The 22,716-nt window shown below is 33.7% G+C and overlaps 1 protein-coding gene across 1 annotated transcript in view; it reads left to right on the top strand.

Annotated features, from left to right (window-relative positions):
* Positions 1 to 22,716, top strand: part of Top2b (DNA topoisomerase II beta) — a 54,585-nt gene that overhangs the window by 4,207 nt on the left and 27,662 nt on the right. The window contains exons 5-21 of the mRNA XM_012515344.1: positions 3,734 to 3,879; positions 4,656 to 4,753; positions 5,583 to 5,795; positions 9,442 to 9,615; positions 12,324 to 12,425; positions 12,511 to 12,648; positions 14,407 to 14,545; positions 14,826 to 14,983; positions 15,122 to 15,247; positions 16,415 to 16,525; positions 16,607 to 16,712; positions 17,585 to 17,694; positions 18,251 to 18,343; positions 18,426 to 18,540; positions 21,052 to 21,173; positions 21,342 to 21,490; positions 22,217 to 22,448. Coding sequence (XP_012370798.1) covers positions 3,734 to 3,879; positions 4,656 to 4,753; positions 5,583 to 5,795; positions 9,442 to 9,615; positions 12,324 to 12,425; positions 12,511 to 12,648; positions 14,407 to 14,545; positions 14,826 to 14,983; positions 15,122 to 15,247; positions 16,415 to 16,525; positions 16,607 to 16,712; positions 17,585 to 17,694; positions 18,251 to 18,343; positions 18,426 to 18,540; positions 21,052 to 21,173; positions 21,342 to 21,490; positions 22,217 to 22,448 — 2,332 coding nt within the window. The remainder of the gene's footprint in view (positions 1 to 3,733; positions 3,880 to 4,655; positions 4,754 to 5,582; positions 5,796 to 9,441; positions 9,616 to 12,323; positions 12,426 to 12,510; positions 12,649 to 14,406; positions 14,546 to 14,825; positions 14,984 to 15,121; positions 15,248 to 16,414; positions 16,526 to 16,606; positions 16,713 to 17,584; positions 17,695 to 18,250; positions 18,344 to 18,425; positions 18,541 to 21,051; positions 21,174 to 21,341; positions 21,491 to 22,216; positions 22,449 to 22,716) is intronic.

Genomic DNA, 22,716 nt, shown 5'->3' with positions numbered 1-22,716 from the left:
AAAAGAAAAAAAAAAAGTAAGGATAATAGTGAGATTCAATTATAACTAAATTTATTTGGTTCTTAATGGCAATCAGATCAAGCTGTTTTTTAAAATTAATCTTTGTCATTTTAACTCTGCTAGAAAATTGTTTTGACATAAAACAAAAATTGTTAGCTATTTTAAAGAAGAAAGGATGGAGATACATATTTTCACCTGCGTTTTTAGTTTTTTGTTGTTGTTTATAAAGCACTGATGAAAGGTTGCTTTTTGCTTTCCCTGAATTTTACATAGATTTAAAACTTGTAATAGGCAAGAACTTGTGAGAAATTGCATATTGTTTTTTAATTTTAACTGTAACACTTTATTGAATTTTTTCCAATAAATGCATTCTTCTTTTATTACATATAGCACAGTGCTATTAGTGTTATGTATTAAAATGAGTTGTATTTGAGAATTACAATTTTTGTGTAACTTATATTTTTAATTTAAGGTGTTATTTTTAAGCAGAATTCAAATGGGAAAATGCTTTTTCAGGTACTTCATTCAGTTATCCTTATTTTCTCTACTATTTTTTCTCTACTATCTTTTGACTTTCATTCAACATTTTTGTACAGCAGTTTTTTTTCTTTGTGTATGTGTGTAGATAAATATCTTGTATGAAGAAGAGGTTAAATTTTAACAGCTATACAGTTCAGATTAGCTCTTCTTTGTTTGATTCCATAGTATTCTTTGACATAGGTGTAAAATAGAAGTAAAGTCATTACAAAATGTATAGAATTAGATCAGCAAGGCATGCCTTGAAGAATTTTGATAAACGTTCAAGAGGTTAGAATTCGGAGCAGCTTTTACAGGGTGTTGAAAGCTCATGAAATAATATAAGGTAATGGTTGGTATTGAAGCAGTTCATTTGCTGGCATCTGATTAAAACCAGTAAGCCTTAGAGTATAGCTCCACGGCCAAGAGAGTACTTTGTGGCCTTGGGGCCCTGGGTTCAGTCCTTAGCACCAGAACTGAACACATATATGGGAAGCACATTTAAGCAGAGTTCTGTTTCACTAGTGTAAGTATTCTCATTTATTTGGGATTAATACTTTGAGACTAGCTTTCAAGTAAAAATACATATATCTCCATAAATATGCATTATTAAAATGGATAGAATCATAATATATACACTTTTATTTCTGTTGTATTATGAACACTTAACATAGATCCTCATTTATGGGTATCTTCTTTTTAAGCTATCTCCTAGTATTTTATATATTGATGGTAATAAATTATTTTTTTTTATTTTTATTTTTCAAAGTTTTATTGATAAACAGATAGCAATGAGAGTTTCAAATCAAATCGGAAGTACAGTTTCAACAAATAATGCACTGCATATATTCTTCTTTGTGGTTAATTGCTGTACAAGATGCGGACTTGTGATCCTATTTACAAACACCATTAGAACAAATCATTCTATTCATTAACAGAATGTAACTATATATCTATCCCAACCACTTTGAATACACAGATACAAAATGGACATTCATCTGTATACCCCATTTCTAAGTTCCGTTATTGAATATTATAGGTGTGTAAACTCAGCAAAATATTCTAAAAGAGTCCAGTAGCCCATAATAGCATTGGGTCTTCTGTTTAACTGGCAATGTCAGAAATTATTGACCTGAGTCCCCCACAGCTCAACATAACAGCATGGCTTTATTTCCTATATTTCGTCTTCATACTTTTCTACTGGATGGTTAAGACCAAGGTAAAGCAGGACCTATGCAACAAGAGTTGTAGCTTTTTGGTCTGAGAAGGTCAGTGAGATGCCCTCAGGATTTATCCTGAGATCCTGTACCTCAGATTGTAGAACCTTTGTCAGTGCAGCCATGTGGATGAGTCACGGCCATTGCTTGGCCAATGTGCTCTCTGTGAAAGCCTGAGAGAGTGTCCTCTCCCCATGTGACTCTCCTTAGGCACATTCTACGTCATCGATCACTTTCCTCTTTGGTCCCATAATCTTCTTGATCAGAAAATTTGGGACACTACCGAGGTACATGACGTTACAGTACAAGTTCTCATATGTCCTGAGTCTTAATTGACCTTAGAAGGCTAGAGCCAAAATGTTGGCTTTCCTTGTAGCCCTCCTTTTTCTCTACTTTTGGTCTGCAAACTTAGGTTGTTAACCATCCAGAAGACAAGCTTATTGTTATTATCAAATGATTTGGGCTATCAATCTTAACCTCACTATCTCACTGCATTTCAAACATCTTAGGCATAATAAGGAACAGGTATTTTTCATCAAGTATTGATATGTTGAACTTTAAGTCCCTACGTAATATGATAAAAAAACATTTAAAAATTAGATTATATTTTAAAAATAGGATAAAGAATTCTATACTTCTCATGTTTGCACATCAGTCCAAAAATCTCACCATATACAACCTTGAAGCAGGGTTGGTAATAAATTATTATGACAACCTATTCACTTTTATTTTTCAAACTTTGTAGCCTATTCAAAACAGTATTCTTCCTATTTCTGTGAAGATTATTTCTTTGGAGATTATTAATGGAGCAAATAATATAGTTACAGAATATGGAATACAAGTATAGAGGTTACAGAAAAGAAAAAACTGCTAGATCTGGGAAGTGATACAGATTGAAATTTTTTAGAGCCAGAAGTGGCTCTAATAGAAAGTTTCCTTTTTATATTCATACAGACTTACTGAAAGTCAGAGATGTCAAGCTTGATATACTTTCTCCCCCCCTATATTTTAGGGAAGAGTCTACAGGGTGTTCAGGGTCTCACAACTAGTTCGGACTCCTAGTGATTATCCTGTTTACAGCCTCCCAAGCACTGGGATTACAGGCACGTACCACCACGCCCAGTCTCAATTGCCATCTCAGCGTGCCCCCGGGATGGGGACGGCATGGCAGGCCCAGGGGTTCCAGGCCCCTGCGCCTGTTGGCAGGTGCTTTAGTCCACTGAGCTATTTGACCTGCCCTAGGCTTTATATACTTGAAACTGTGATGGAGATAATTGTTTTCTGGATTATAGTAGAATGTATTTATTTATTTAATGTATTTGGTACACGACCTTACTATGCAGATTGGACTCATAGTGATCTTCCTGTCTTTAACCTCCTCAGTGCTGGAGTTACAGGCGTGTGCCACCACGCCTGGTCTCATTGGCTGGCTTAGCATTCCTGGGGGCGGGACCGGTGTGGCTTGTGGTACCAGGGATTGAACTCCACTCCCTGCTAGAATGTTCTGTTCTTTTTTCTTTTCTATTCTTATTTTTCTTTCTTTTCTTTTCTTTTCTTTTCTTTTCTTTTCTTTTCTTTTCTTTTCTTTTCTTTTCTTTTCTTTTCTTTCAACTGAGCTATCTCTCCGGCTCGCTCTCGCTCCCAGGCACGTGCGTACTCGCTCAAGCTCGCTCAAGCTTGCTCACCCTCCCTCTCCAACCCCCCTTCCCTCCCCTCTCTCCCCTCCCCTCCTCTTCTATTTGAAAGACTAAAAAGTAGTACAGTGGATCTTTGTATCTAAGGTCCACTGTTTTTACCTTTGGACTTAGAGCGCACATTTCAGTACACAATTTGAAATTATTATGAATTTAAATGTTGAGTTGTGTATTCTTAAAAGACCATTGATCTACTTGTAAGGAAACCTAATTCTGTCATGAGGTCCCTTGTAAATATTTCAGGCATTTTTCTAGCCTCAGCATAAAGATTAGTTTAAACTGTAACCTCTACTTGTTTATTTACAGTGAATCTAATATTATAAGCATTTGGAATAATGGAAAAGGCATTCCAGTAGTAGAACACAAAGTAGAGAAAGTTTATGTTCCTGCTTTAATATTTGGACAGCTTTTAACATCCAGTAACTATGATGATGATGAGAAAAAAGTTACAGGTAAAGTCTGAGTGGAATTTTGGTTGAAAATAATTTTCTTAATATAAAATCCCTTTCTATTTTATGTAAACTTACAATAAAGGAAACTTGATAATTTTGTTGTAATAAAATCCTTTTCAGAATTTATAAAGAACAGTCATATGTGAATAATATTGTTTTCTTTATATAGTCTTATAGTAGCATTTTAAAGTCTGATAACATATTTATGCAGAAACTGGTAGAACTCTATTGTAGCTAATAGTTTGAATTTTAAGTTACATAAGATTACTGTGACACTATATTATGTAAGTTATTACATAAGCATATGTCTTTGGTAAAATTACTTCTAAATTCTTCGAGATTGAATCTGGGTTCTATAAAATTGAATGTGTTTTGACCAGAGTCAAATGTTTTACTAATTAATTTTGTTGCTGACATAGGTTGGTAGTTTCCTTTACAAACTGAGGCTCTGGGAAATCATACAGAGAAGTGACTTTGATAGAAAGTTCACATTTCATACTCCGTAGGCTTACTGAGTCGTAAGAGCTACCAATTTTTTTGTGATAAAGGTACTGAATTTATAAAATCTGTTTTATTTATACCTATATATGCTAAATGTTACTTTTATCTTTCTTTATGTAAAAAAATCTAAATACACTCAGAAATATCGAATCAAAAAATTGATAAAATAATACAGTAAGAACTGTTTTAAAACAGAGTTGCCCTGAGGTAGACAAGTTATTGAAGTTTCTTTAAAATCATTTTCACTAAATCTTTCATGTTGTTTTGTTTTACAGGTGGCCGAAATGGTTATGGTGCAAAACTTTGTAATATTTTCAGTACAAAGTTTACAGTAGAAACAGCTTGCAAAGAATACAAACATAGTTTTAAACAGGTATGAGAGAATGTCTGATTTTTGTTTAGTTTTGCTGAGATAATAGAATCTTACATACTTCGTAGTGACTCCCATGACTTTGTTTGTTTCAGGCATTAATTAAGTTATAAGAGTAAGGAAATATCACGGTACTTGGAAGAGTTTACATAAATCTAACTCTCCATCGTTCCGTTAAAGCACAATGGTTTATTTGACTATTTTAGTCAAGTAATGGTAAAAATATTCAATATCTCATAGATTGATTTAAATGCAATCACTTTGCATGCTTCAAAAATTTATTAAATCATCAAATTCCTATTTTTCAAAATTTGGCAGGTCTCTGAAAATGGTTTGAAATTTTATACAAGCTAAAATAGATTTACAGACAGATGTGGTGACACACATCTGTAATCCCAGCACTTGGGAGGCTGCGGCAGGAGGATTGCCGCAAGTTCAAGGCCAGCTTGAGCTACATAGTTTAAAGCTAGCCTGAACTACATAGTGAGACTGTCTCCAAATAAAGCAAAAAATAAAAATAAACAAATAAAATCAGTTTTTAAAAAAAGAACATCATTCCTTTTTATTTTTTAAAAAGCCTGTATGTTGAAGAACCTAAAAGGTATTTTACTGCCAATATATAAAGTACAGTTTATTTTCAACATGATGTTTTTTTAAAATGGTAATACCCACAGATTTTTTATGTATGTTTTCAATTTTTATGGTTTGTTTGGTTTATTGTAAAAATGGAAAATATATGTATGTAACTAGTAAGTGAAAGAGTTCTTACAGGGTTGTATTATGCAATGTAGAAGCATAGTAGAAATATGTGAATATTTTTTTCTTTTTAAAGACATGGATGAATAATATGATGAAGACTTCTGAAGCCAAAATTAAACATTTTGATGGAGAAGATTATACATGCATAACATTCCAACCAGATCTGTGTAAATTTAAGATGGAAAAACTTGACAAGGATATCGTGGCCCTCATGACAAGAAGAGCGTATGATTTGGCAGGCTCATGTAAAGGGGTCAAGGTCATGTTCAATGGAAAGAAACTGCCAGTAAGTGTTTTCTAAAGTAGACAGGATATAGTTGGATTTTACTTTCAGAACATAATCTAATACGCTCTTTGAATTTATGTGTTTAGATTATTCTCATTTAAAGTGGTTGTTTGTATTAGATCTGCTGTTGCTAGCTGATTTATACTGTATTTCTTGTATTTGTTTTGTTTGTTTCTTGGTTCTCTTATTCTGTCTTTTCTGAGTTTAATGGAGCACTTAAAAAAATGAACCTGTCTTCTCTGTTGACTTACTACTTTCAAAAATCTTTTTTTAGCAAATTCTGTAAGTTAATAATAAATGCACTGGGGCTGGAGAGATGGCTCAGTGGTCTAAAGCACCTACTTGGAACAAGCTTGGCAAAGCACAGGGACCGCGGTTCAATCCCCCAGCACCACATGCCAGCCAGCCCCGCCCCCTGGTGGGCTGAGCTGGCCACACACACACACACACACACACACACACACAATAAGTAAATGTAAAATAAATAAATAAATAATTAAAAAAATAATAAATGTACTTTTCTAAGTGGCTTTGATACAGTGTCTAGCTGTGCAGTTGAGACTTGTAGTGATCCTCTGTCTCAGCCTCTCCAGCGCTGGGATTACAGGTGTGTGTGCGCCACCACGCCCAGTTCCAAGGCCAGCACAACATGTGGTACCAGGGATTCAATTCAGGTCCTTGCGCTTGCCAGAAATGTGCTTAGACCACTGAGCTATCTCCCCAGCCTGGGTCAAACTTTAAATAAGATGTTCTTTCACATGTAGTGAAATAATTTTTTATAACAATATACTTGAAAGTCTTCAACTTCCTGTGTCATTGTCATCATGTTTTACTTTTAGATAGGCTATGAGGACTATGAGGTGAAAAGAATGAGGCAGAAGAAATATTTTTTTAATTGATAGAAAATTATAAAATGATGACATCTTACCTTAATCAGGTCTCTTAGAACAATTGGAAAATAAAGTGAAAGATTATAGTGTACATTTATTTATTCAATTTCCAGTCCTCTTAATTTGTTGGTGTATATCTGAATTTCCAATTGTTTTCTTTTTGGGGGGGTCTTTCTTTCATGGAACTCTTCAGTTAAAGCGGTTGTCCTGCTTCAGCCTCTGAGCAGCTGGAACTACAGACATGTACCACTCACTGGACCTGGTTCTGATCTTAACCATATTTCCTTTTGCATGAACATTTTCCCTAACATTTCTTATAGAACAGCTGGTCGTGAATTTCTTCTTTTGTCTTACAAAGTCTGTTTTCCCTTCCTTATCAAGGATGTTTTCGGTGGAGATGTACTGCAGGTTGGCAGTGGCTCTCTTTCAGCATTTGAGTAACTGCATGTCTTTTTGTTTGCATGATTTATGATTAGAAGGCTGTTGGGATTTTAACTGTAACTCACTTAGTAAGTGGTTTTTCTCTGGCTGTCTTAATTATTTTCTATTTGTTTACTTGCTTTTTTGTTTCGCTCTTTGAATATCATTTTTATGTGGAATTTCTTGCTTTTGTTTTCATTTATCTTTCTTAGTGTGCTCTGAGCTTCTTGGACCTGTTGTTTGGTATCTGTCACTAACTTTGAAAAAGTTCAGATATTTAAATATTTCTTCTGAAATATGTATAATTTTATCATTTAGTGATGTTCTGAGCTCTTGGATGCTTTGTCTGGTTTGTTCAATCTGTTTTGTTTGTGTTTTAGTTTAATTTTTCTTGGCTTGTCTTGAACATAATTAATTTTTATTTTCTTCACTGCCTTAAGTCTACTACCGCGCCGCTCGAAGACATTCTTTGTATCTTCTGTTTTGATTTTTAACATTTTCATTTGATTTTTAATTTCCATTTCTATTGAGGTTACATATTGTTACCCTTTCCCCTAGAAGCTATAACATAATTATAATTACTTTAAGTGCTGGGACTGGGGCTGCAGAGATCGCTTGGCGGGTCTAAGCACCTATCTTGTAAGCGCAAGGACTTAGGTTTGATCCCTGGTACCACATGCTGTGGTGGCCCTGCACATTGCTGGCCACTGAAACTGGGCATGGTGCCACATGCCTGTAATTCCAGTGCTGGGGAGGCTTAGACAGGAGGATCTCTATGAGTTTGAGCTGCATAGCGAGACCCTGTACCAAATAAATAAATAAAATATTAAAAAAAAATTGTTAAGAGCTGTGACTGATACATTCTTCAACATGTGATATATCTGATTTTGACTGCTTCTCTCTCTTTTTTTTTTTACATTTTGATATGTTTGGAAGTTTTTTTGAAAATTAGATATATAATATAGAGCAGTAGATACTGAAGCAAATAGGTTTTAGTATGGGGCATAATCTGTCCAGGATTTGCACTGTAAGATTTGTTCATTTCTTCTATATTTATATATAGATCTTTAAATTCTTCCTTGTTTTTCTTCAAAGATGATCTGTCTCTTATAGCTCTTCCAGCTAAAACCCACTGTTATCGGAGTGTTGTTTGCATGGGCTAAACTGGTAGGGGAGATGATGTATAGTCTGATTAAATCTGTCATTGAAGGGCACAGTGAGCTTGTGTCTCTTGGAATCAGCTGTAGAAGTATTTATGCCCATCCTCAATAGGTAGAGGCTTTTTTTTTTTAGCAGTGGCAGACTTTTAAAGAAAGCAAAAATGAAGAATAGGAGAGAAACTGGCTCTACAGAGTGAGCTTGGACCAGGCAAATAGAAAAAAGAAAAAAAAGGACAAATACATCCTGCATCTGGGAAATGCAGCATGGGCTGTCACGGAAAGTTATGCTCGCCAGTAGGCAGAGATTTTTCTTCTTTTCTCTTCTTTTCCCTAGCTGCAGTAAATATTTATTGGTGTTATCAGTCTGTGGCCTCGAGGCCCTCTGACCTGTAAAAGAAACACGCCTACACATACACTATTTCAGGAAGGAAGATACATCTGGGTGGATTTCCCATGGACTGCTCTTCTCCGATAGCCAGCGCTACAGGGAGGAAAGGGTCTTTCTATTGTATCTGACCTTTCCTATGAAGAGTTGGTGGGATTTTGTGAGGAAAAACCTGAAAAAGAATAACTTCTTTATGACTACCACCCCTAAGACTTTCTCACACTCACATTTTCTATATACTCTTTTATATTGATGAGTTAGAATTTCTATTTTAAAGTTCCTATTGGTTTATTTAATTTCTGCCTTAGGTAAGCAACTGTTTAGGTTCTATTTTCTATAGATCCATGTCTCTTTTCAAATTTCAGAGTAGCCAGCTATCTTATGATAGTTCTTAAGAACTCAAAGAACTGAATTCTTTGAGTTCATGAAAAATCATCACTATTTGATCAGCTGTTTCTTGTAAAGGATAGAAATGACTTTTATTTCAAGCACTCTACATGTTTAAACTCATACTGGAGATCTACTTTGTCATTTTAAAAACAAAATTATAAAAGGTTTTGTGTTTTACAGGTCTCGCTGTTTCTTTTTATCCTCTTTCTCAAATATACATAGAAATTCTTTTTTAAAGAACTTGAGTAAAGATACAGAATAGGGAAAGTCGTGAATCTGTGGAATAAGAGCTGCTGAATATGGGAGAAGATGCAAGTGTGAGAAGTCATTAATGGCTTTTGTTTATTTGTGCTGCCAATGTACAATTAATCATTTATTGGTTTTGTTGTTTAAATTAATAGGTAAATGGATTTCGCAGTTATGTTGACCTTTATGTGAAAGACAAATTGGATGAAACTGGGGTAGCCCTGAAAGTTATTCATGAACTTGCAAATGAAAGATGGGATGTTTGTTTGACATTGAGTGAAAAAGGATTCCAGCAAATCAGCTTTGTAAATAGTATTGCAACTACAAAAGTAAGTATGCAGAGTCCTTGTTCTCAAGTCATTGGTAAAAGAATTCTTCATTAAAGATAACGGAATAACATAATAATTAAACTGTCTTTAAATGAAAATTCAATTATGAGAATGAAAACTTTAAGAAGATAACAATGTACAATGTATTAATTGTTGAAAATGTCCTATTAATCAGCTTTGAAACTGTCTCATTGATATTTGTTTCTCAATAAAATAAAATTTAAAGAGAATGAAAACTTATTTTCTTCACAGTAGTTGTGTTATAATTTAAACATCCATTGAAAAATAAGTTTATGTGCTTAGCATTTATAATTGAACATGTTTTATGAAATTTAGAATAGCATTTCTTATTCTGTATACTGGTTCAGAGTGTAATACAGAGCAATAGGAAATGAGTCTCTTGAGGTCTGCCATTCTAAGGCTTTGAACCATCTTTTCTATAGGTTTTCAGATTTCAGAATTAAGTGACATCTTCTCATCTAAAAGTGTTTATTGGGCTGATGATACAGTTGCTCAGTGGTACAGGAGCTTGCCTAGCCTGCTCAAAGTCCTAGTTCAGTCTCCAGCATTGTAATCAATCAGTGAATGCATTTTTTTTAAAAATCTACTGATCATGATAAAATGTTGGTCAATAAAAATCATATACTCTAGCTTAAAGCAGTGTTTCTTCATTCTTGTTCAAGTTATAACTTTTTATTTTTTTTAAATTTTTTGTTTTGTAACATTTATTTAGAGAGAGTGTGTGTGTGTGTGTGTGTGGCCAGCTCAGCCCACCAGGGGGCGCGGCCGGCTGGCATGTGGTGCTGGGGGATCGAACCGCGGTCCCTGTGCTGTGCTTTGCCAAGCTTGTTCCAAGTAGGTGCTTTAGACCACTGAGCCATCTCTCCAACCCCACAAGTTATAACTTTTAAAATGCTTAATACTTGTAACTTAACACTTTTACTAGTTGACAGAAATTGAAATTAGTTATGATTGCATTTTTTTATGTGTAACTGAAAATTAAAGTGACTTAAACATGTACAGGTTTTATTGTTTTCCTCTTATGGGTCTGGGGATTAGTAGTTTTAGACTTATCATAGCACCACAAGTCTTTCTGTCTTACTTTTCTGTCAGCCTTAAAATATGGTTTCATTTTCATACTTGCAAGATACCTACTGCAACCTTATGCATCTTTTCATGTTCTGTTGAGATAAATATTTTTTATTCAGGAATATAATAGTTTTCCTGGAAGGTCCACCTTGGTAGAGCTTTGATAAAATCTCACTGGCTAGGGCTGGTAAGATAGGTCAGTGGACTAAAGTGCCTGCTTAGGCAAGTTTAGGCAAATGCAGGGATCATGCCCTCAGGGCAGGCTGAGCTGGCCACCAAGTCTGGGTATGGTGGCGCATGCCTGTAATCCCATCACTGGGGAGGTTGAAAGCAGGAGGATCACTACAAGTCTGAGCTGCGTAGTGAGACCCTGTAACAATACGTTAAAAAAAGAAAATACACTGGCTAGAACTGAGTCATATGGCTGTCCTTAGTTATACTGGAACCATGGTTTGTGGGTATTTAAAAAATTTTTTTTTTAAAGAATATTTTTTAATTAGTATATGCTTGTAGTACATGATGTTTACATTTCTTGTGGGGAGTTGGTACATGTACAAAATATATTTTAATTTCTTCTTTCCCATTCCCTTCCCTGCCCTCCTCCCCCACCATCTCTTGATCCACTTCCTTTTTTTTTGTTGTTGAACATGTCTGTAGTACATAATATTTACATTCCTTATGTGGAGTTAATATATGTACATTTCATGTCTTAATTCTAGAAGGAGCAAGGAGGGAAGGGACAAAAAAATTAAGATGTACATGTACCCTATGATAAATGTGATCATTATGTACATTTATAAGATTTTATAAAATTTTATAAAAAAATTTAAAATTTGAGTCCTTTGTAGGAATATAAATGATCCTTGAGCCCATCATATTTAAAAAAAAATAAGCTAGACATACAAGCTTAATGATCACATGGTTTCTCTTATATGTGAATCTTTTCAGCTGGTTAAGTTGCCAGTTTAAAAGTTTGTGTTTGTTAATGAAGTACAAGGAGGGTGGACTTTAGGTGGCCAGCTAATAGCGGTTGCCTCAGTCGGTAGGCTCAAATCCTGAGTCTCGTTACCACCATCCAGGCTTGCTTTCATTTTTATTTCCATGCCCTTTCTTATTTTGCTGTTTCTATAATAACATTTGCTATATGGAGTTTTATGGCATTAAAAGAGAGACACATTTGGTCTTTGTCTCTAATTGTGAGCTAGAGTTCTCACAACTCTTGGAATTTCCTAAATATTAGGGATGATAAAATATATCTTTTTATTCTACTGTCTGACCAAGCCTTTAATCTGTGTGGTCTGTGCTAACTCTGGATAGTTAGTGCCAAAATTGAATCACATTGTTGATCATCCACTTGATATTTAGAGAATGAGAGACTTAGTTGTGGATGTTGGAAAGCACCTCAATTGGTGTCAGAAGTGAGTTGATAAAAATGATAGAGCTTGCTTTATTGGTGCTATGGCCAAAAACACTTTATTTTAAAAATCTGAACTGTGTCACTTGAGACTCATATTACTTCTGCAGAAAATGGGATTAATAATGCTGAGTTTACCAAGTTGTTGACCATTCCTACTATAGAAAATTTTGTTTTCTATACTTTTAAAATTTTTTGTCCTTAGGGTGGACGACATGTGGATTATGTAGTAGATCAAGTTGTTGGTAAACTGATTGAAGTAGTTAAGAAAAAGAACAAAGCTGGTGTATCAGTGAAACCATTTCAAGTAAGTGGTGCTTTATGTATTTTGCCAGCTTACTAAATAATACATTTTGATGTTGACCTTCCTTTCTTTTATATATTTTCTACAGGTAAAAAACCATATATGGGTTTTTATTAATTGTCTTATTGAAAATCCAACTTTTGATTCTCAGACTAAGGAGAACATGACCCTGCAGCCCAAAAGTTTTGGGTCCAAATGCCAACTATCAGAAAAATTTTTTAAAGCAGTGAGTAAAACTTGTATGATTTTTCAGTATTATTGAGAGTTGATTACTTTTCTTCATTATTCTATTTGTGATTAGTTTTTCTATTTATGTTAACTCTGTTTTTCTATTTATGTTAACTTTGTTAACTCTATAGAGTTGTTTACTATATAAATTATATCCTTAAGTCTGATAATATTACTGTTTCATAAAAGTCATTAATTGATATAACAAGGATTAAGTGGGGATTATGTAGCTGCTCATGTTTTAGCTTTGCATTGGCCATTGTAAAGCTCAGATTTTTTGGTAACAAATATATGTCTTTATAGAACTCGTTTTCATCTTTTCTACTTTCATTTCAACTTCAGCTGATGAATTTTACATATATATATATATATATATATATATATGTATTTTTTGATTGTGGTAACAAATACAATATAAGATACACTGTTTTGTGCATACTTGAAAATTTCATTTTAATATATGTATACATATTTATATATATATACACATACACATATGTGTATATATATATATGTTTAGGGTATTTTAACTTTTCTAAAGTAAGATGAGGCTACAAGCGAATAATTTTACATTTTTAACTGGGCTTGGTAGCTAATATTAGTTTCTTGTAATCCTGTATATAAGCAAGATTTGATTCATTTCTCTTGTTCAGCAGTACTATCAGTAACATCTGTAGAGCACCTGTAAGCACAGTTGGCAGTGGAAATACAAAGATGAATATACTCTAGTCCCTCCTCTTTGAAGAGTTTGGTGGAGTTTGACTTCTTTTTGGGTTAACATCATCATACTTTGATTCACTATAAAGTAAAAATATACAATGTTGAAACCCTCATTGCCAAGTTACTTAAAACAAAATTTGATTTGTATATTCTAGCTTAAGGTCTATAGAAGTAGTACTTTTGGACCTAACTATAATAAATTCTGAGCACAAATTTCCCTATATTAATATTTCCCCAAATTTCTGTCCTCACAACAGTTTTGATGATGAATTGATTTGATTTCAGATTTTATATTTTTTTCTAGGTGGAATCAATTTAGATTTGGCAACATAGTTCACCTCTTTATGTATTAAATGTTCCAGAAAATGATTTCATTTACCTAAAATGAATCACTAGAATAGCTGTATTGGAATTGGAAATGGTTAAACTTTTCATTTTGGGTTAAGATCTTGACTCACTACAAAGCACAGACTTAACCTGTTTTGAAACTATCTCATTGCTCTTTCTCAAAAAAATTAATAATAAAAAATAAAGTAAAAAAAAGTATAGACTGTATGTAAAGTTGAAATCCTCATTGCTAAGCTGTTTCAGAATAAGGTTCATATATATGTTCCTATTTATGTTAATATTTCCCGTCATGTTAATTTTTTTGTCATAGCAAATTTAAGACATATTTTGTAGTGAAAGTTATTTAAAATGCCAGTTTTTGCAAGCTAATAAATTCATGAGTATAATTTGCCAGTAACGGTATTCTTTATGGAGTTCATTACAATAGAATTTTTCTCAGGTAGTAGTGTCTTTTTTTCCATATATTTTAGTACAATAGGTCTTTGTGTATAGAGCTGTCTGAATTAGTTGTACTAGTTGAGTAAAATTTACTACTATGTTTCTTCATTATTGTTTTGCATTAGAACACCTTCAAATTTTCCAGAGTCCAGCCATCACAGTAATGAAATGTATGAAACTTTTGACTTATTTGTATATTGTTTACTGTTATACTTCCATTTTTCTTTTCCTTTTTTTTTTGTTCTTTTAGGCCTCTAATTGTGGCATTGTAGAAAGTATTCTGAACTGGGTGAAATTTAAAGCTCAGACTCAGCTGAATAAGAAATGTTCATCAGTAAAATATAGTAAAATCAAAGGTATTCCCAAGTTGGATGATGCTAATGATGCTGGTAAGATTCAGATTATTAAACATTGTATTTGGTTACTGAAGTTTTTCATTCAGACTGTGTGATTTTTTTGTTCAGAGTATTTTACTTCATTAAAACTACCATATATACCACATACTACTAGTTTTCAGCAGATAGAAACTCAATAAAATATATTCAATATTTAAGCAGCATAATATACGATTACTGTTACAGTCTTTCACTGCTGTCTGATCATTAATATTTCTGGCTTTATTTTTCTAAATGAGGAATTAGAATATATGTAATTTTTAATTTTTCTCAGGTGGCAAACATTCCCTGGAGTGTACACTGATATTAACAGAAGGAGACTCTGCCAAATCACTGGCTGTGTCTGGATTAGGTGTAATTGGGCGAGACAGATATGGAGTCTTCCCTCTAAGGGGTAAAATTCTTAATGTAAGAGAAGCTTCTCATAAGCAGGTATATATCTATATATCTATTCTTACACATTTTTAATGTTTTTACTATTTTACAAAGATTTTTAAATTTTAAAATGGAGTTTTATTTTTCATAGATTCCAACACTCAAAATACTTTCAATGCCATTCCTTTTATACAGATCATGGAAAATGCAGAAATAAACAATATTATCAAGATAGTTGGTCTACAATACAAGAAAAGTTATGATGATGCAGAATCTCTAAAAACATTGCGTTATGGAAAGATTATGATTATGACTGATCAGGTTGGTCTGAAAATTATGACATTTAAAATTCATTATCTTCAGTTGTCTCTTTGATAAATTTGTTTGATGAAAGTTGTTCCAAGATAACTTGAGTGAAAGTTGAGTCTACATTGAAGGCAAAAACACTGCTTAAAAAAAACAAAACAAAACAAAAAAAACACTGCTGAATGGAAACATGTGAAACACATTTTAAATTATTTAATATTTGAGTATCTATTTTATTGGTTATTACCTGGGATGTAGCTCGTCAGCAGAGGACCTGCCTGGAGAGCATGAGACCTTGAGTTCAATTCCCAGTACCAAAAAACAGGCTGCAAGCAGTTTTATTATTTAAAATATTTTAAAATGCAGTAGGGGCTGAGGAGAGAACTTGGGAAGCACAAAGACCCAAGTTCAGTCTCTGGTACCACATACCATGATGACCCTGGAAAATCAGGTGTGTTGTGCTGGCCTTGACATGAGGTGTGGTAGCACATGCCTGTAATCCCAGCACTGGGAACACTGAAACAGGAGGATCACTACGAGTCCTAGTTGCGTAGTGAGACCTTGTATGGAATAAAGTTTTAAAAAGTACAATACATATGAGGACAGAACACAGTGTTGTACAGTAGCAACTAACCGTACAAGTCAGTGCAAATGAAATGATGGAATTTGCAAGTGGGGATGACTGATAAATAGATGGTTAATGTTGGTATATGATAGCATAAGTTGGGGTGCACAAAAATCAAAAGGAGCTGAATTATAAAAAGGCAATAATTAAGAAAACTTGAAAATTGGAAATGAGAAATTTCATAACCTTCTGTTTTTCTTATATTCTAAATAAAAGCATTTGTAGAAAAAATACAATTCAATATAATGTTAAGCAGCACTTTTCCAGTTTTAAGTCAGCAGACTGAAGAGTTTTTTCTTGCCGTGCCCAGTAAAATGGTATTATAACCATGTTTTACGTTTTCCATCCTTAAGTTATTCTCATAATGAAACCCATTATAAATATATGACTAGCTATATTCTTTATTTGCATTTTAAGAAATAGTTGTTATTTAAACTATCATAGAGTTCTAAAATTCAAATGCAAGTTTTTCTTTCCTGAGTTTAAAAAATTTTTTTGTTATATAAGCAGTTATATTTTACAAAATTAGTATGTTTTCTTTACTAATATTTATTTAGGATCAAGATGGTTCTCACATAAAAGGCCTGCTTATTAATTTCATCCATCACAATTGGCCATCACTTCTGAAACATGGTTTTCTTGAAGAATTTATTACCCCAATTGTAAAGGTACTATTTTTATATTATTATGGTGCATACTGTTGTCTTATGAGAAGCAGAAATACTAATTTGTTCTTTAATTAATTTAAGGCAAGCAAAAATAAGCAGGAACTTTCCTTCTACAGTATTCCTGAATTTGATGAGTGGAAAAAACATATAGAAAACCAGAAAGCCTGGAAAATAAAATACTACAAAGGTTTGTATTTTAAAAAATATTGAAGTTTTGTAAAGTGATTTCTAACAAATTTACTTTTATGAAAGCAACATAAGTATATTTTGAAAGTTTGTTTCTTTTGAAATTCAAAAACAGCTGTTTTAACTTTTAAAAATTTATCATAGAAAATTCTATAGAATGGATTCCTAATGTTCTTTATGGTTACTACTTCAGTGGCCAATCTTCTTTCATCTGAACTTCTCTTTGTCACCATTCTCCTAGCTTGAAATAACATCCTGGTGTTACATGGTTTCATCTACAACTGCTTTAGTATATAACTCTGAACGAATTATAGTTTAACATGGAAAAATCCTGCCAGTGTTAAAATTCCTCATGATTAAGTTAATATGTAAACAGCATTACAAAAATATAAAGCTTTACATAAAACCACAAGAAAAACATATTATCGTATATAATGCATATTTTTAGTCGTGTTCCACATTACATTGATCGATAGGTCTCTTAAATCTCTTAATTGCTGTTTCACTTTTCATATTTTTTTCCTTCACTAGGAAAGTTGAGCTCTTGTCCCTAATAATTTCCCATGTTGTGGATTTTGCCTGTTGTATTCCTATCATTTCATTTAGTATGCAGCACATTCTTTCTTTTCCCCTTATTTTTGATTAACTGTTAAATGAGAGATGTGATCAGATTTGATTGGCAAAACATTTACTGGGAAATATTGCATAGTTATGTCAGGAGGCATGTAAGATCTGGTTTGTCATTTATAATCAGTTAGTGTAATTATTATTAGCTTGGTGGATTTCTTAAAACTTTCTCTACCTGTTCCTTGCTTGATAGTTTTGAATAGACACTGATGTTTGTTACTCACTTTTATTCCTAAAATTGTACAGGGTTGGGTACCAGTACAGCTAAAGAAGCAAAGGAATATTTTGCTGATATGGAAAGGCACCGCATTTTGTTTAGATATGCTGGTCCTGAAGATGATGCTGCCATTACTTTGGTAATTAAATATACTTAAGAAAAATCTTTTCGGGGCTGGTGAGATAGCTCACCTGCTTAGGAAAGCTTAGGCAAGTGCAGGGACCTTGGTTCGATCCCAGGCACCACATGTCTTGCCAGCCCTACCCTCAGGGCAGGCTGAGCCTAGTCTAGGCATAGTAGTGCACATCTGTATCCTAGTGCTGGGGAGGCTGAAAGCAGGAGGATCACCTAGAGTCCAAGTTGCATAGTGAGACCCTGTAACAACCAAATACATTTAAAAAAAAAGAATCTTTCAGTAGCCTTCTTTTTTTTTTTTTTTACCTACTGTATTTTTGCTCCCAGCCCTCACTTCCTGTGGCAAGTCTAGAAATTCTCCTGCTTATAAGTAGTAGTTTTTTTTATACCTGTCTTCTTCAATTGAAAAACATAGTACAGATATATTTTTGATACAAAGATTGGAAAAAAACCTTTAACTCCCCAGAAGTTTATAATTAGTTGTCTTCCATTTGTAAATTTAAATTTTCTGATGTATTTTATTTTTCATGTGTGAAATCAGTTTTTATGCAATTTTTCAGGCATTCAGTAAGAAGAAGATTGATGACAGAAAAGAATGGTTAACAAATTTCATGGAAGATCGGAGACAGCGTAGGTTACATGGCTTACCAGAGGTTAGTCATAAAGAACAATGATCTTGGAGAAGCAGAAACCAAAATTCATGTAATAATGACAAATTGTTAACTTTTCTTTTAGCAATTTTTATATGGTACAGCAACAAAGCATTTGACTTATAATGATTTCATCAACAAGGAATTGATCCTGTTCTCAAACTCAGATAATGAAAGATCTATACCATCCCTTGTTGATGGTGAGTAAACTTTGATTAAAACATCTCTCTAATTTTTTATGTTATTCATTATGAATTTTTGTGGACTTATTTGATACATTTTAAAATTATTATTTGAAATTGTATAAAAACACGTTAAGAACTGATTCAGAGAAACCTAAAACTTTTTTGTTGCTTTCGAATATGTTTTGGTGTAGGGCTAAGGTTTTCATTTTTTATTTGAAACTTTTAAACTTCTCTTAAATTTTTCAGAAAATGATCTTTAGGATGCACCTTTTGCCTGAGTTAATTCACAATTTCTAAAATAAAAAATAAAATGGAGCTTTAGTAACTTAAAATTTTATGAGAAATGTTTATAGTACACTTTCATGCAGTTATTCAAATCTAATGCTTTAAGTTATGTGACTGAGCAAAATTTAGAAGCTTTTTCCCACTAGAGTACTTTTTCGTCTCCCATCTAGCACTTTATTTTCATTTTAGAACTTTTAGCAAATCGTTGATCTTTGCATTTGTTGGTTTTTCAGCTAAAGATAATGCTATCCATCCATTATGTTTTAGCCTGAAGTTACCTCTCTATATGAAGTCTTACCTAACACTTTCAATCTGAATTGGTTTCAGAAGCGATACTTCTATATCAGTTTTTGTGTGTCTCTTGTATCATCTATGATAAATGTTCTCAGGTTATAAAATTTTCAAAGAAATAGCCATATGTGTTGTATCATCTTGGTTTTATAATATTCTGGGCCCACGATGATGATAATAGTTGCCACATATTATTTCTGTTACTCTGAGCTTACTGACACTTACTGATTTAGTAATTTCCTCATAGGGTAAGTAACCACATTGAGAAGAGTGCGCAAATTAGTAAGATACAAGCCTTGCATGTAGTCTTAACTATCACTGTAAATCTTTATGAGAGTTTTCCTGTTTTGACATAAGGTGATATTTGTCAGTCGATTGATGGTTTACTATTGCTTTTTTAAATTTTTTTCCCATAATTTTATTGATAAACAAATAGCAATGAGTGTTTTTTGTTTTTTTTTGCTCCGAATGCCTTCAAGGCATGACTGGCTGGCTTGTGTTGTGGGGATTGAACCACAGCAACCTGAGCCTGACTGCTTTGTTGAAGCAGCCACTTAAAGAACTGAGCTAAGGGGCAGGCCCCCAACAAATAGCAATGAGACAGTTTCAAATCAAATTGGTAGGACAGTTTCAATAATTAACACATTGCATATATTCCTCGCAGTGGTTAATTGCTGTACAAGATGCAGACATGATATCCTATCTACAAACACCATTAGAACAAATCCCTCTATTCATTAAGATAACGTAACTATATATCTATCCTAACCACTTTGAATACACAGATACAAAATGGACATTCATCTGTATCCCCTTTTTTTGTTAAGTTCTGTTATTTGAATATTATAGGTGTGTTAATTCAGCAAAATAATCTAAAAGAGTTCAGCAGTTCATAATAGTATTGGGTCTTCCGCTTGACTGGCAATGTCAGAAATTGTTGACCTGAGTCCCCTACAGCTCAGCATAATACTGTTGCTTTAGTTACAATGCCATTTTGATTGTGACAGTGTTGGAAACTCATATGGGAGGAGTTTGGTGCCATTGGTCTGTTCTTTTGACAATAGCAGGTAGTTGGTACATACCTGTAATCCTAGCATTTGGGAGGCTGAGGCAGGAGGATCATTGTGAGTTCCAGACTAACCTAGGCTAACAAAATGAGTTCAAAGCCAGCCTGGACTGCATATTGACTTGTGTCAGAAAAAGAAAGAAAAGGGCTGGGGAGATAGCTCAGTAGAATAAGCGCTTGCCTGGTAAGCTCAAGGGCCTAAGTTCAATCACTGGTTCTGCAAAAAAAAAAAAAAAAAAAAAAAAAAAAGATGGGCTGGGGAGATAATTTGGTGGTAGAACCAGGTTCAGTCCCTGGTACTGCATCCTGTGCTGGCCCTGGAACACTGGGCTCACCATGTGGGCCCACCTGTAATCCCAATGCTGGGGAGGCTGAAACAGGAGTATCACTATGAATCTGAACTATATAGTGAGACCCTGTACCAAATAAATTAAAAAAACAGAAGGAAGGTTGTCTGTCTGTCTGTCTCTCTCTCTCTCTTTCTCTCTCTCTCTCTCTGTGAAAATGGTGATTGAACTCAATCCCTTGCGCTTGTTGCCATCTCTCTCTCTCTCTCTCTCTCTTTCTGTGAAACTGGTGATTGAACTCAGTCCCTTGCACTTGTTGCCAGGGAAGCACTTATTTTACTGAGCCATCTCCCTGGCCCCTCTAGAAGGTTGTCTTTCAACAAGTATTGTGCTTTTGGGATAAAAAAACACAGGTATGTATTCATCTTACTATAGAACCTCAATTAACGATTTTAGCCTGTTCTTCAAAATCAAAGTGTATCTTTACTCTTTTTTTTTTTTTTCCTAAATAGATAGAGCATTGTTGGCACTAAAGAATTGTTTAAATTATGTCATGAAATAATACTTTTTAAAGAGGGTTATTCTTTTTAAAACTAGGTTTTAAACCAGGACAACGTAAAGTTTTATTTACCTGTTTCAAGAGGAATGATAAACGAGAAGTTAAAGTTGCTCAGTTGGCTGGATCTGTTGCTGAAATGTCTGCTTATCATCATGGAGAAGTAAGTATCAAGATTGGAATCCATTGGCAATTACTGGCATGAAGAATAATTATGCATAATAAAGTAGTTTTCATGAAGATAGCAATGTAATAGAATTGATATTTTAATATAAATTGAAAAGTTATAAAAAAGTTAAAATGTTAATGTCATGATCTGTTTCCACTCTAGCAAGCGTTGATGATGACTATTGTGAATTTGGCCCAGAACTTTGTGGGAAGTAATAATATTAACTTGCTTCAGCCCATTGGTCAGTTTGGAACTCGGCTTCACGGTGGCAAAGATGCGGCAAGCCCTCGTTACATTTTCACGATGTTAAGGTATTAGCTGCGTTATTTATTTTTTAAGTATTTATTTATTTATTTATTTACTTATTTTTTTATTGGCTGGCTCAGCCCACCCTAGGAGTGGGGCTGGCATGGCCTGTGGTGCTAGGGATTGAACCGTGGTCCCTGCATGCTTGCCTAAGCAGGAGCTTTAGACTGCTGAGCTATCTTGCTGGGCCCTGGCTGGTTTAATGGTAGGAAGTTCAACATGCAGTTTGTTATAGTCAACTAAATGCTTAATAGAATTTCAGCTATATAGAATATGATTTTCTGAGATTGTTTTAAGGGTGAATATCCCAAATTATTTGATTACAAATCAAATGAAGTCTGTGTTCTTTTTTTTTTTTTTTTTTATATAACTTCTTGGTCAAGTCATTCCTAATATGTGGATTTTTTTCTGGCCCAATTTTATTGTGGGTTATGAAAATAGGTTGTATGCCTTCTTCAGAATAATTGGAAATTCTTACTAAGTGGTGAACAGTGTTAAAAATTTAGGTAGGAAATTAGTTGCATAACAGGACTATCTTATTTTGAACTTGTGCCTTAGAGAAATATGAATTTAGTGCTAATATTTGGTAAATTTTATTGTTAAACACATTAAGTCATGATTGTAAAAATACATTCTGTCTAGATTTTGTGAAAATATAAAGACTGAAGTCTTATAAAATTTTATTTTTGCAGAGCCATATCATTTTTCCATTTTCTTTTTCCTGTCTTTAGCTCTTTAGCAAGACTACTTTTTCCTGCTGTGGATGACAACCTGCTTAAGTTCCTTTATGATGATAATCAGCGTGTTGAACCTGAGTGGTACATTCCTATAATTCCCATGGTTTTAATAAATGGTGCTGAGGGCATTGGTACTGGATGGGCTTGTAAACTACCCAACTATGATGCTAGGGAAATTGTCAACAATGTCAGACGAATGCTGGAAGGGTTGGATCCTCATCCTATGGTAAGCTTTTGGAATTTAGACTTACATTCTTTACTTAGCAAATAATAATGTACAGATGACAGAATTCAGTACAAAAATAATGGATATTTTCCATTTTAGATTTATTATTGACAAAAAAGATTACTAGGTATAATTTGATTTATGATTACAGAGAAAGATATAAAGGAATGAATCTGGGGGTAAGTTTTAGGGGAAGAAAATGTCCATTGAAATTTAAAAATACCTTGTATTCTTGGCTTTCAAATCTCTAAAACATAGAGAATAATGC

Source organism: Octodon degus, unplaced genomic scaffold, assembly GCF_000260255.1.
Source record: "Octodon degus isolate 3935 unplaced genomic scaffold, OctDeg1.0 scaffold00059, whole genome shotgun sequence".
Taxonomy (NCBI): domain Eukaryota; kingdom Metazoa; phylum Chordata; class Mammalia; order Rodentia; family Octodontidae; genus Octodon; species Octodon degus.
This window is presented reverse-complemented; position numbering and strand designations above follow the sequence as displayed.